We start from the raw sequence: 14,918 nt of genomic DNA on the forward strand, positions 1-14,918 counted from the left end.
CTTAAAGAAGCATTGGAACACAATAATGCAAAATTATATTCTGTATATATAACGTGTTAATCTTTAGAGAACATTATGTGCAACATGGACGAATTTTATGATACTTATAGCAAATAAGGTCTTCTTCTCGTCATATCTATGCTTTTTATTATCTGTGACAATCACGGTGGTGCTGTTTTTGGAATAAGCTGCCTGCTAACCGGAGATCAGTTACATCTGTGACTAAAAATAGACTCAACATCTTTTTAAAAAAATGTTATATTTTGCTGTCACTGCCTTAATGCGTTGTAAAACTACATAGGTATTTTTGTCTTTTGTGTTAAGCACATTGAGTTTACACAGAATGACATATGCTGCATAAAGCTGTTGCCAATTCCAGTTAAATCTGGCAAAATATCTGTCTGTTTTTGTATACTATCAGCTTAGAGCATTACAGTATAAAGTCGGGAGAAATCAAATATCACTGAAATACACTGAAAACTATTGTAATTTTTTGCTTTAATAATATGCTGACATTTGACATTTACTGAAGTCATGAATCCCCCGTCCCACAAACTTAAAGGCCCATTTCAGTTTCCAGTCCAACGCAACCATGTGGTTGTTCACATTAGTGGAGGACTTGATTGTTGTTCTAATAATAGCATGTAGAAACTTGTAGAAAGATTTTTCCAGATCTGTGCAAATCTATTCCTCTGCAAGGCTTAAGATGCTTCCTTCAGGTGTTTATTTAAAACAAACAGACACTACCTTAACCGTAAAGCAGAGTGGACGCAGCATCAAGTCAGTGATATGTTTTGGCTACAGGATTTAAAAAAAAAAAAAAAAAAAAAAAAAATCAAAAATGGGTTTTCCCAATAAACATAATCCCAAACATACTTCTAAAACTGTGGCAAAATGTTTTGAGGTTAACATATTGAAGTGGCTGTAAAGGCCTGGCTTGAAGGCAAGAGAAGATTTGGGGTGATTGTTGACCAGCATTGTGCTAGTACTACTGTTGGCTGCAGATGGACGAGGAGGAGAAGAAGGGGAAGGCATGTTCGGAGGTGGCGAGAAAGAAGGATTGTGGAGCTGAGAGTAGGGATTTTGAATGTAGGGACTAAGACTTTCTGATATGATGGACGTAGTTAAGGAGGACAAGCAGAGAGTTGGTTTTAGAGCAGGGGTGGGCAACTCCAGGTCTCGAGGGCCAGTGTCCCTGCAGGTTTTAGATGTGTCCTTGAACCAACACGGCTGATTTAAATGGTTAAATTAGCTCCTCAACATGTCCTGAAGTTATCCAGAGGCCTGGTAATGAACTAATCACTAATGTGGGGCGATCTTGGCTCAAGAGTTTGGTGTTCGCCTTGTAATCGGAAGGTTGCCGGTCTCGGTCGTTGTGTCCTTGGGCAAGACACTTTACCCGTTGCCTACTGGTGGTGGTCAGAGGGCCCGGTGGCGCCAGTGTCCGGCAGCCTCACCTATGCCAGTGCGCCCCAAGGTGGCTGTGGCTACAATGTAGCTTGCCATCACCAGTGTGTGAATGTGTGTGTGAATGGGTGGATGACTGGATGTGTAAAGCGCTTTGGGGTCTTTATGGACTAGTAAAGCGCTATACAAATACAGGCCATTTACCAATCACGTGATTCAGGTGTGTTGACCCAAGGTGAGATCTAAAACCTGCAGGACACTGGAATTGCCCACCCTTGTTTTAGAGAAAGGATGCAAGAAATGCAAGAAAGGGAGGGATGGAGGCGGATAATTCGCTGTAGCGAGCCCTACTGGGAGCGACTGAAACATGCAATCAAAAATGTGCAAGCGATTTGGATTAATGAGACTTGTAGTGCTTTAAAGGATCAGACTAATCAGCAAGGGACTATGATATATATATATAAGTATCAGTCCAACAGAGTTCATTAAACTCTCAGAAAAAAAGGACCAATTATAAAAACTGTAAGCCAAAAAAAAAAAAAAAGTGAAACAAGTTGCAAAATAAAAAAAAAAAATCCTTTAATTACTTTTTACTTTTTGAAATGAGTACATTTGTGCAGCTGGAAACAAATGTGTACTTCTTGAAAACATCAGTTCATCCAGACTTTTGACATAGTCTTGACATATTTACATCAACAGCGTTATTTTCCTAGTGCGGGGAACATTGGCGTAACTGATTAAAACAAGATATATGATGAAAAATGATCATAGCATTCTTCTCTGGGTAAAAATATATCACTTTATCTCATGTGATTTGGTATCACATTTCTTCTGTCACTGATGTGGTCAGTGTTTATGGACCACTGCAGCTAGCTGATGAGTGCTCTATTTTCACACTGTAACATAAATGTAAATAAGTGATCAATGCTCTTTAAAAAAAAAGCATAGACTAATACATCTTTGCTCATTCTTGGCCTCCGGTAAGTTTATGGAACAGTTCTTCATTCTGTGTTTCATTCTGGTCTTTAGATCGCGTGGAGAGGAAGATGTAACCACCGATGAACTCGTGGACTACCTTGCAGTCACAGCTCACACAGGAGAAGGCTATTGACACATGTTGATCAAATTCTATGGCCACCTGTAATTACATACAAGAGATTCAGGATTTAAAGTAATGCTGTCTGTAGATAATACACCAGAAATGTCCTGAATGAAGGAAGAAAAAAAAACAATCCCTCACCTGTCTTATCTCCCAGTTGACATTCCACTGCTTCATGTTGGCGAATCTCCATGTGGTGACAGGCAGCCCAGTGGACATGTCAATACGAATCATGCGGTTATATGAAATCCCAAGAATTTCATCCTTCTTACTCCCTTTGAATCTGAATGATTGAAAAATAAGCAAAAGGAAAATCTCTTGGATTATCATTCATAAATGACATTGAACGTCTATTATATCAGTCCTTTCACCGTACCTGACAATGTAGTATTTGATACCAAACTCTGGGAGTGATTGCCATGCTTGGATGAAGCGCATCTTGGCCTCCACCAGGGACAGCTGTGCTATGTTTTGGTGTGCCTCGAGGATACGTGCGGTCAGCTTGATGCAGAAATCAAAGGCAAATTAAATAATAATACTTAAAAAAAAAAGATAGCTGTCGGCAAAGTAAAATATGACGAACCTAAGACAAACCTGTTTGGTCTTGTGTTTCTTTGCGTATCGTGGCGAAACAAAACACTCGGCGTTCATATCCATCGCTTCGACGTCAGGAGCTGATTGACCAGGAGGGGGCGCCAGGTTCTTCATTTGCAGAAAAGATTGAATGTGCTTCACTTCTGTTTTGTAAGAGCTGTACGCCATTGTCTTGCCTTTGGAAGCGAGGACACATGCAGCTTTCCACTTAGCATACTGGGTTTCCTGGTCCAAAGGGAAGGAATAGAATAACAAGGTGTAAAGTTTGCTTCAAATTTCTCATGTTTATATACACACAAATATACACAAGGCATTCGTTTTAAAATAAAGAAGACTTACTGGTATTGACAGAAAAAAAGCACAAAATCTCAAAAAGTAAAGATTTTGCTTTGAAAACATTCTCTTTACTTATATGAATGATAAGGTGGGGCTTACATTGTCACATCGGATGTACACCTCATTCATTCCATCAGCCACTGGCAGCAGAAGCTTGATGCCGAACTTCTTTTCAGTTACATTGACATCAGGGACCACCTCACAGCCTGGGAATCAAGAAGAGGAGATGGTAATATAAGAATGGATAGATACAGCAGATCTCTAACAGAATATTGTCACAGAATATAACTGCTGTCTTTGTGGCAGCTTAAAAATGTATATTAAAGAATTACATTTTAAATCTCAATTTCAGCTTAGGCTGCTGCCCCCGCGACCCGGCCCCGGACAAAGCGGATGAAGATGGATGGATGGATGGATGGAATTTCACATCATATATGAAATGATCAGAATACTTTGGTTCTCTGTTTTTCTAGCCTTTGAGGGGAAATGATCATTCTCATTTGGTTCTCAGTGGGAGACTAACCTTTTTTTCCCCCAGCTATGTATTTTTAGTGCTTGTCTCTATTAATGTAGCTTTGCATATTCATACTTTAACATAATTCTTTCTCATCTTATACTGGGTCTTTGCAGCTCTTCAGTTCATCCACAACTGGTTTTAGCTCCTCTCATTCCCTCCTTTTCTTCTACTGACTGGCTGCTCCTTGTAAACAGAAGATTTGAACAGCCATGTGCTAGCTATGTACCTCTGTGACCATAATAAACTAACACCTGCTCTTACTGAAATCATTACCAACAGCAATTTCAATTAAATTTCATCTCAAATTTATTTATATAGCACTAAATTACAAAAAAACAGTCCCCCCAAGGTGCTTTGTATTGTAAGATAAAGCCCCTAGAGTAAAGAAGGTTTTGGGGAATCCTGTTAACTGTTAATTTTGTATGCCACATGCCAGAATAAAGTCCAGAGTGTTATAAAAATGGTGGGTGGGCTTATCTACATTTTGACAGAAGCCATTGATTCTAATAACAGATTAAATGCAGTGTTTATGATGTCACGTAGATCGTGTTGTTCTCAGCAGCTACATAAATGTTAAAATCCCCCACTATGTTATTTTATGAAAGCAGAGCACAAAATCAGATAAAAACTCAAAGAATTTAGAAAGAAACTGTATAAGGGCCAGGAGGACTGTAGTTATGACAAATAAAACAGTTTTTCTGTGTGTGTTATTTTTTGTTTTCTAATTATGATTTACAAAGCTAAGAGTCAGGCTTTCAAATTAATTAAAACTGACTGGTTCTTTTGTTGATTAACAAGCCGGATTGGCAGATTGCTGCCAGTTCTCCTCCTCGTCCTGTGCTTTAAGGATTCTGACAATTAGTATGACTTGGCGGTGTTGTCATTTAAACTACCATATTCATCCTGCTGTAACCAGGTTTCTGTAAGGCCGAAAAAATCAACATGTTGATTATTATCATTACATTATCTACTAACAGGGACTTAGAGGAGAGATATCTAAAGGTAAATAATCCACATTTAACACTTTTACTTTTTGGTGGAGTTCTTTCTTTGTCTTTTTATGCTTAAATAATTTGTTGCTGATTCCTTTTGGTGGTTTGTGAGTAGATACAGTCTCCATTAGGATGAGGTTTTGGGGGGATGACAGGAGGAGAGAAGCTACAGGGAGGTATGTTGTGTGAGTCCTGAACTTTTGGTACACAGGATTGCATACATATATCCTTATATATATATGCAGAGCTCTTTATTTGAAACAATCGCCATGTTTGATAATGTGAAATAAAGTTATGAACTAAAGAAAAGCATAATAGGGCCCATTTAAATTCAAACTTATTAATAATTTTTTCACATAATTCTTTTTTACTGACCTCGGAGGTGAAACTGCTCTATTGGTTCTCCACTGGAGGCCTCCTTGTTCTTGTAGTAAGAGATGGTGGTGTCCTTAAATACAAACCAGTACTCTTTGTATGAGCGCAGCGTCAGTCTTTTTGGCCTGATTTAGCATTGAAAAAGTACATTTGTTTAAGCAAAACTGCATAAATGTTTTAAAATGTGCATAAAGTCTTATTTTTTAATAACGGAGGCTGCTCGTTCAGAGCAGCAATTCTGAGAGCCTTTCATTAATTATCAGATATCCTCAGGGACATTATAAAACAGGAGCATGAATCAGAGACAAAAACACACAAAATGAATTTTAAAACAGAATATTTTATGTTTATCCAGTACGCCTTTGATCTCTAACAAATGTTGATCTTATAAACCTTAAATTTGGTTATTTAAGGGCAGCATGCACACACATTACTATGATGATGAATGATTACACTTCAATAATTATTTAGCATCTTTGTGCAATATAAATGTAATATATTTAAAGTTGGGTTTACCTAAACAGTCGGAGGGAATTTGCCAGCTCTGGGACGTCTGTAATGTCTTCCTGGGGGCAAGACAAACAACTGTCAATTATCCCATGCATGCAATTAGCTAAGGCTTGTCTATCAACCTCAGCTTCAGAGCAGGTATTCTACTGCAACAGAGGTGAAAACATTTGGTTTTTAAAAATATGTTTACCAGAATTTTGTCTGTGTGTCCGGCCTCGAGTGTCACCTCCAGGTTGGATAGGGCTGCCTCTATTTCGTCAATTTCTGGTTCATTAGAGTTGTTCAGAGGTTCAGTGGACATGGTCAGTTTACAAATGCGATACTGTTGGGACAAAGACTTCTGGTTAGGAATCTCAAAAAGCTAAGATTCTGCACTGGGCTTAACAACTACAAGTGGTAATGAAGTTCTCCGACATGACTTAGGAGGTTATGCAAGGCTGGCATGAGTCAGAGGGAGGTTTGAGCACAGCCCAGCGTGCCAGCCTTTGCACCAATGTGTAGGTGAGTGCAGCATTCCTTTTGAATCTGTGATTTCTGAATCACTGTCCCAGTCGTTGCAAAATAATAGCTGAAGTCACCAAAGATGGGATGAAATCAGGACACTCATCATGTTGCAGGTAATAATCAGCTTCCTCCTATTGTGTCTGTTGGGGCATTCTAATTATTACCGTACTAGCTTTTCTGCTACTCTGTCTTTAATTGTATGACTCGTTTCCCTGCCTCCCCCTCCTTTCCTCCTCTTCCACTGGGATTTTCCTCATGTCCTGACATGTCCTCAGATGGATTTAGGCACCCACATCACTCTGCTGTACTATGAGCGTTAAGAAAAACATAAACTGTATCAAAGACTAAAAAAGCTGCATTACTGTGGCCCTGAAGAATTGCATGCCATGATCTTCATTTCAAAGCTTTACCAAAGGAAAGTTTACACTAGTATGCCTTGTTTTATGAGAAGTGTAATGTATAATGACATACAATCTATAGCTTTATAGTCCTCAGGATCCAAATCTGAGCATTTATCCAAAAACAGCCAGTCAAATGAATAAGGAGTAATTTGTTATGTGAAGCATCTTGAAATTTGAAATATAGTTCATTATTACTTCTGCCAAGAAAGTTGTGTTTTTGGGACAGTTGGCATAGCATTCTGTCTGTCAACACAACAAACATTTTGAATGAATCCTGGTAAAACTTAGTATGTGTGTGGTGTGAGGTCATGTTAACAAGCCATTAAAACTCTTAATTGAAAATTGACAAAAAGCCTTATAACTTATTATCAGCATATAGAAAGTGCCATATAAAAATGAACACAATGTGACATGATTAAAACTATTGTCCTCTCCTTCAAAATCAATACATTGATCAGAAAGTGTGATAATAGTGCTATACTGAGCTATTTAAAACTATGTTTGTTACTGATCCTGTGAGTATGAATGACATATATTCTAAATATCTCATTATTTATTATAACTTTGTTATAGTAACGGGTTATAACCATTTAAATACATAAAAAGCTGAATACATGCAAACATTTTTTTAATGTTTTTTGGAGGTAAAAAATTATATTTATTACTTAACATTTAAACAGTGAAATTAATATTACACACCTACTAAATCCACATAAATAAAAAATAATTATATCCAAAAACTGTCAAATTTACTAAAATTGATTTCAGCAGAGCAAATAACAAAAGCCTGCTCTTGGTTTGGCTCTTGGTTTGGCTGCAAAGCTCTAAAAGTACATTTAAAAAGAACAAAGAAACAAAATGTAAATATACTAAATATAAAACTATTCCCCTAAAAAGAAAGTGAGCTGAGTTGGAGGTTTGTGCTCTCCAAGTGCTTCTTGTTATTAAAGTTATTTTATTGGGCCACACAACAGTTTTCTCATTAACCCTGACACTCATCAACCAAACCATCCTCTTGCGAAGGGTAACAAGGGTTACATTTAATAATCTTCCACACGTAGTATATGCAAGCAAACAATAATGATTGCACCACATTTAAACAACTTCAACTGTAAAAAATCATTTGCTTGCTATCTGCAATGGCAAGTTTTTCTCACCTGTAAAGATGCAAACATCAGCATTTCCTCTTCAGTGCAGTCTATCTCTTCCAACAGGATAGACCAGCGGGCCTGCTCATATAGCTGGGTTATCCTGACGCCATCATACTAAAACACAGAAACATGCGGTTTTAGGTCAACATTTTCCTTTTTTTGTGTTCACCTTGGATCTCTTACCTTAGGATTGATATCAAAGAAGACATTGTACTTGAAGCGCAGTAGTAGCTTGTCATAGTCTTGAATGTCTTGCTCCATAAGTGAACGGGATGAGTCCAACCACCTGTTTATTATAACAACAACAAAATCAAATGTTTATCTAGGGAAAGAAATATCTCTCAATGTATAATAATCAGCTTGAGATAGGAAATCCGGTCGGTTTCTACCCTGCATTGTTGACTGCTTTGTCCACCAGTGACAACGGCTGATACATCTTGGCCAGCTCGGCAGGTGGCAAGTTTGTCTGAGATTCTGCAAGAGGATTTTCTCCAAACCAAACGCTGGTGGCAGACATTGGCATCCCATTCTCAGGGTCATAGGTTGCTTTCATGGTCTTACTATACATGGGGCCTAGTTTGAGGGAAATAAAGGGCTAATGATTAGCTAAGATTCAACATATCTTCATATTTATACTAAATATAAAGGTACTGCATTTAAAATCCAAATTCCAAGAAGCCAAAGTTAGAATATAACTTCGAAAAAAAGGTGAGAGAAAAACAAAATAAACTGAGCTACAGACTGAAGGCGGAGCGATTTTTAGGATGGTGCAGAGTATGAACTTGGACTCAGAGGAAGAGTGCGAGAGTGGGTGTTCCTGGAGAACACGGCAGCATACTGAACAATTCTGTCAGATCTCACTGTTGAGAAATGTGCCCTGTCAGATCACAGATGCACTACATACCATGCAAAACTTAAAACTACAGTGGGGATGCTCCATTCATATACCTTGAAAATATGTATGTTTATATACCATTTTTCTTTAGGTTAAATGAACTTCATGCAAAATGCAGCACACAGAAAGTAATGAATCAAATGCACATATCGTTGTAAACAGCACCAATTCCCTTAGATAGGCTTACAGAGTCTTTCAAGGCACATGAAAGACCATCTATTCCTATTGCACATCTTTTTCTTTCAGAGTACCTGTTCCACTTGGTCCGCCACTGAGTAAATCTATGTCCCAAATCTCCTCCTGCTCTGAGTCCTTATCTTTCTTCTTCTTCTTTTTGGAGGCATCATCCGGAGGCTTCAGCAGTGACAGTTCTTCTGGTCTTCTAATGTCTGAAATGGTGCAAAGCAGGAGCAGACAGGAAGAATATGGGAAGGAACTTGAACCTTGAACTTAGAACAGTGAATGAGGCATTCAAAATTAGAGCTATAATAATGCAGGAGAGAGCAATCAGAAGAAACAGACGCTTACTGAGTATTCTGCAGATGTCTGTCACCGTCTTGAAGACCACATTGGAGAAGCTGACGGTCATTTGGATGGTTTTCATATTGGGAAGCTGCAGTAGCAGGGGTTTATGCTGGGGTGTGTAGCGCAGCTCAGCATCGGCCTGTGTAGCAAAATGAATTGTATTTATATTAGCTTCATGTTTACACTTCTGTTTACACTATACATGCTTCCCTTAGGCAGCATCATTAGAAGACATAGCATAAATTTTCACTGCTATGCAGATGACACCCAGCTCTATCTGTCCATGAAGCCAGATAACACACAACAATTAGTTAAACTGCAGGAATGACTTAAAGACATAAAGACCTGGATGGCCGCTAACTTTCTGCTTCTTAATTCAGATCAAACTGAGGTTATTGTACTCGGCCCTGAAAATCTTAGAAATATGGTATCTAACCAGATTCTTACTCTGGATGGCATTACCTTGGCCTCCAGTAACGCTGTGAGGAACCTTGGAGTCATTTTTGACCAGGACATGTCCTTTAATGCACATATTAAACAAATATGTAAGACTGCTTTCTTCCATTTGAGCAACATCTCTAAAATGAGAAATATCCTGTCTCAGAGTGACGCTGAAAAACTAGTTCATGCATTTATTACTTCCAGGCTGGACGACTGTAATTCATTATTATCAGGATGTCCAAAAAACTCACTGAAAAGCCTTCAGCTAATCCAAAATGCTGCAGCAAGAGTCCTGACAGGGACTAGAAAGAGAGAGCATATTTCTCCTGTTTTGGCTTCCCTTCATTGGCTCCCTGTTAAATCCAGAATTGAATTCAAAATCCTGCTCCTCACATACAAGGTCTTAAATAATCAGGCCCCATCTTATCCTAATGACCTTGTAGTACCACATCACCCTATTAGAGCACTTCGCTCTCGCTCTGCAGGCCTACTTGTTGTTCCTAGAGTATTTAAGAGTAGAATGGGAGGGAGAGCCTTCAGTTTTCAGACCCCTCTTCTGTGGAACCAGCTTCCAGTTTGGATTCGGGAGACAGACACTATCTCTACTTTCAAGATTAGGCTTCAAACTTTCCTTTTTGCTAAAGCATATAGTTAGGGCTGGACCAGGTGACCCTGAATCCTCCCTTAGTTATGCTGCAATAGACGTAGGCTGCTGGGGGATTCCCATGATGCATTGAGTTTTTCCTTTCCAGTCACCTTTCTCACTCACTACGAGTTAATAGACCTCTCTGCATTGAATCATATCTGTTATTAACCTCTGTCTCTCTTCCACAGCATGTCTTTTATCCCATCTTCCTTCTCTCACCCCAACCGGTCGCAGCAGATGGCCCCGCCCCTCCCTGAGCCTGGTTCTGCTGGAGGTTTTTTCCTGTTAAAAGGGAGTTTTTCCTTCCCACTGTCTCCAAAGTGCTGCTCATAGGGGGTCATATGATTGTTGGGTTTTTCTCTGTATCTATGAAGCGCCTTGAGGCGACTTTTGTTGTGATCTGGCGCTATATAAATAAAATTGAATTGAATTGAATTCATGTCACGGTCCCCGTGTCTCTCTGGCTGGCTCACGCTGGCTACACGTGTTGTTGTTTTTTGTTTTTGTTTTCTGTCTCTCCTCCTCCTTTCTGCCTGGGTGGAGCTCGTTACGGGCTCTCGCTCTTGGCCCACCACCTGTGTGATTGTGTCCACCTGCTGCTGATCTGGCTGATTTCCCCAGCTGCTATTTAAGGCAGTGGCACAGAACAGCTCGCCGCTGGAACGTTGAACCTCCTGAGTTCGTGCTCTCGGCATTATCAAACTAATCCCTTGTGTGTATTTTGCTGTGGAACTAACATTGAATTCTCTGTGTAGATATCCCTCTTCTCGACCAAATCACGGGACCTGCCCGGGTGTGGCAGCGTGTGTGGAGTTTCGGAGCGAGTACGGCTGAAGAGGAGTACGTGTATATATATATTATAAATAAAATAAATAAATAATCCCCTTTTGTTCTCAAAGAAAGAACTGTCTGCGCGTGAGTCTGTCCAGTAGCCATGACACTTCAGGTGTCAAGCCAGTGTATATCCTGTATATTTACTTTGTGTTGGAAACCCAGTATTATCAATATCATGTTGGTGTGCATGTAGTAAAAAATGTCTGCCATTGCAGTAGAACTAATCGAGATTTAAAATAAATATTAAAGCGTTTTTGTCTAATTTATACTTTGGTGTTTTTGTCCACATTTTTTACACCATTACTGGAATCAGGGTTTGTACTTGGGCTTAAACATTACTTGACTGGATAAGATATCAAACATTATTATGTACCTATATGGTTTTGGCTACAGTGAATAGGTCAATAAGAGTTTCTCTAAGTGGGAGGATATAATTTTATTTAATAGCTTCCAACGTGTTATATAAAACCTTTAAGAGCTGCAAGAACACACGTAATTTATTTAGCCAGATTTGACTGGAGAACACCTTCCCATTGGATATTTTAAGGGATATTCCACATTCCTTTGGGTGTAAGAATTCATCTTACCTGGATCCCATACTTGTCCAAGGTCCAGTGGGTCTTGAGCAGCCAGCATTTCCTCTGTTCCCACCACAAAGCATGGTCCGACCAATCCTGAGGAGCCTCTGCAAGGCAGACGTATTAAGTAAGACATTTTATCACCTGCATATTATTAACACATGTCAGGTTTAAGGGGTAGTTCACACATAAAGTTATTGCACTAATTTACATGTCGGGTTTAAAGAGCCTTCAGGGGGAGGTTCTGGCTCCATAGGTAACATACTTCACCAACAACTACATCTGCTAGCGTCACAAATATTTTCCGCTCCCACGGTTGTGTAGGTGGTGTGGTTTAATGAGTCTACCTGACATCATCTTATGGTGCTGGGCTGAAATCCATCTGTTGATGACAAGCCGCTTAGTCATTTATTATGTCCCATGCTCTTTGAATCACCTCCATAAAGTTGCCTTTAAGTTAGCCACATTAGCTCCTCTGTGTTTATAGAGGAGCGTAAATTGATATCAGATCAGAGACTGGCTGAACTTTGGCCCCTGGGGCTACACAAGTTGGCGCACTGTGACAACACAATGGCACTGTAGTGTAGAAGAATGCAGCTCAAACAAGGGTGCGGCTTGGCCAACAGAGCTGTTGTAGCACCACATGTAGGTTGAGGTTGTTTGTTAGCCTTTGTAGTTACACACTTTTAAAATTCCTTCCAGCCACTATGCAGAAACACATCCGTGCTAAGCACACTTACTGATTTTCTCCACCAGCTTAAGCATGAGGCCACCGATGTGCAAGTCTCCCATCACCCTCATCTTAAATTTCATGGACTCGTCACCTTCCTTTTGATCCACCTGCACAGATAGCTGCCACGATGTTTCTCCATATTTTGCAGGTGTAGCCATGGTCCTGTTCTAAAAAGACAATGAAGAGATTATTAAAAAAAAAAAAGGTGGGGGTGCTCAAGGGTTTAGTGAACGTGACCACAGGGGCACAGCACAGGGGATCTTAGAAGGAAACTACTATCTCTAATTAAGCACTTAGTGAGGGGAATTACTCTAAAATATGTGGATTATTTTGCTGATCCCGTTTGTTCGGATATTAAGGAAATGTCTGGGATTGAGTCAGAGGATTGAGTGTTTCTCAACATTCTGATTTACTTGGCAAAGATTTCACCACCACACATCCCTTACTGTTTCTGTCTCTGAGTGGCCGCGTATGGAGTAGATTCGAACTCTGCTTCTGCTGCAGTGTCTCTGCAATGATACTGCAGCCCCCGATCTACTCCCCTCACTCAATACCATTTATAAATAAGACACCAGCGAACACACCGACGGGCGGAAGAAAACAGATCAGACTGCAGAGCACGCAGCATGCGCTAACTAACGCGACACAACCTAGTATAACAGCACACATCTGGGGGATTGATTGGTTGATGTTAATAAGGTAGAGTGATGGATGAAAGACACAAGGCAGATAAGAAAGGAAAGGGGGAGGAGGAGGAGCAGCACAGCTGTGGAATGTGTTACGAGCAGGGACACGAATCTGGTGCAGGAGAGATCATACAAAACAACAATCTCCACACACTGCACCAGCCTACATTTATATCACATCTGAGCTCTGAAATGTGGGAAATAAAGACATGAAAACTCTGACACAAACTAATCTGAACTATTCACCGCAACACTGTATATCAGTGACTTTTTGATACTGTGTTGTTGTGATGGTGGATTTTTTTATATACACACACTCTGCTTTCTTTGTTCTGCTCCCTTCCTGCACTATGCGCTGCTGTAGGGTGCAGTAAAAAGTTGGAGCTTGCATGCCTGCTGAGGGAAAGCTTGTTGAGATGTGTCGGAGTATGATGAATTCACTGGCATAGTATTACACTAGCTGCAAAAAAACTGATGGAGACAGCAAATTTGTTTTAATGCAGAAGCTCTAATAAGAGAAAAGCAAATATATTCATGCAAAATATACAATTCAATGAGATCTCATATTGGAACTCCTCATACAGGACACCCACACCACGTAAAAAAAGGCCTCAGCGATTCCTTATTCACTGTAAATAGTCACTAAGCTCCGAAACAATCCTTAAATCATTCAAAAATTATGAAAAATGATAGCAAACTTTCTTTAGAAACTTTCATAAACAGAAACTTTCCAAGAATTCATGATTCCCAGAAGAGTCTTGGGGTGCATTTATCGCTGAGCCCTATATAGGCCTACGGATAAATCCCAACAGGGTCATCGCAATCATGTGTTATGATTTTTTTTTCTTCGTCAGAGATCAAATTCCGTAGTAAAATAATGGTAACCTCTCCCCCTATCAAGTATATACAAATTTCCCAACCGAGAATAAGAAACCCATTCTTACCTTAAATTAAAGTTTCCTGCCAGTGAGCAATTCCTGGATATTTTCGTGGGAAGTGGACTGACCCCGAGAATGAGGCTCCTTTGGGAGTAAAACACGCCCAGTTCATTCACACAGGTAGAGAACGGAGGTGGGAACGTAGGAGGAAGTGGCCGAGGTGCACGTAGCATAATATCCCACAGAGGTGAGTTTGTTCTCAGCCTCAGTATACGGACGGCTGTTTAACTGTTTTCAGCAAAATATGAGAAATAAAATGAATAAACTACCATACTGTCCGTCTCAGTGGTTAAAAGGTACAGACCAGCTAAAGCTAGCAAGTTTATCAATGCTAACAAAAATATTTCAGTGAACATACTCAGCCGCTCAGCTAATACTGTCACTTTGTTACCACTTTGTTATTGTGGAAATAACAAGAAAACGGCAGCTCTTAGTTGGCTCAAATAGAGATGTCAGTAGAACCAACACTGCAACACGAGGTTATTAAATTTAATTTGGTTTGACATTATACTAAGAGAGGTTTGTTTGTTGTTGTTTTAAAATGTACCTTCATAATTTACAGACTACTTGAAATGCTAATCATCTTTCTGAGAAACAAAAATTTTCACCATGGTACTGTTAATATCTTTTTACTAATAAGGACCAGGAAGACTATCGTACAAAAACGTCAGATTGTTACAGTTGCCCATTTTGGATGCAATTGTGATAGTAGATGCGGGAAATTGTATCACTAAAAATACATCATGCTAACCCACT

The 14,918-nt window shown here is 39.6% G+C and overlaps 1 protein-coding gene across 1 annotated transcript; it reads right to left on the reverse strand.

Annotated features, from left to right (window-relative positions):
• Positions 1 to 1,961: 1,961 nt before the first annotated feature.
• Positions 1,962 to 14,293, reverse strand: fermt1 (FERM domain containing kindlin 1). The gene is made up of 16 exons (XM_026142515.1): positions 14,169 to 14,293; positions 12,546 to 12,705; positions 11,815 to 11,912; positions 9,310 to 9,445; positions 9,033 to 9,170; positions 8,276 to 8,459; positions 8,070 to 8,172; positions 7,893 to 8,000; positions 6,021 to 6,152; positions 5,837 to 5,886; positions 5,321 to 5,445; positions 3,536 to 3,642; positions 3,101 to 3,325; positions 2,883 to 3,007; positions 2,648 to 2,789; positions 1,962 to 2,545 (listed from the first exon to the last, which is right to left on the reverse strand). The coding sequence occupies exons 2-16, from the start codon at positions 12,694 to 12,696 to the stop codon at positions 2,372 to 2,374; spliced, it is 1,998 nt and encodes a 665-aa protein (XP_025998300.1). The 5' UTR covers positions 12,697 to 12,705; positions 14,169 to 14,293; the 3' UTR covers positions 1,962 to 2,371.
• Positions 14,294 to 14,918: the final 625 nt, after the last annotated feature.

This window comes from Astatotilapia calliptera, chromosome 15 (genome assembly GCF_900246225.1).
Source record: "Astatotilapia calliptera chromosome 15, fAstCal1.2, whole genome shotgun sequence".
Lineage (NCBI taxonomy): Eukaryota > Metazoa > Chordata > Actinopteri > Cichliformes > Cichlidae > Astatotilapia > Astatotilapia calliptera.

What these genes read in the sequence shown, in the direction of transcription:
- fermt1 (XM_026142515.1), bottom strand. Translation starts at nt 12,696, where the DNA reads ATGGCTACACCTGCAAAATATGGAGAAACATCGTGGCAGCTATCTGTG. An exon ending in AATTCCCTCCGACTGTTTAG is followed by an intron (nt 5,446 to 5,836) that starts GTAAACCCAACT and finishes ATGCTAAATCAG; the next exon opens with GCCAAAAAGACTGACGCTGC. An exon ending in AGAAACACAAGACCAAACAG is followed by an intron (nt 3,008 to 3,100) that starts GTTTGTCTTAGG and finishes TTCTGCATCAAG; the next exon opens with CTGACCGCACGTATCCTCGA.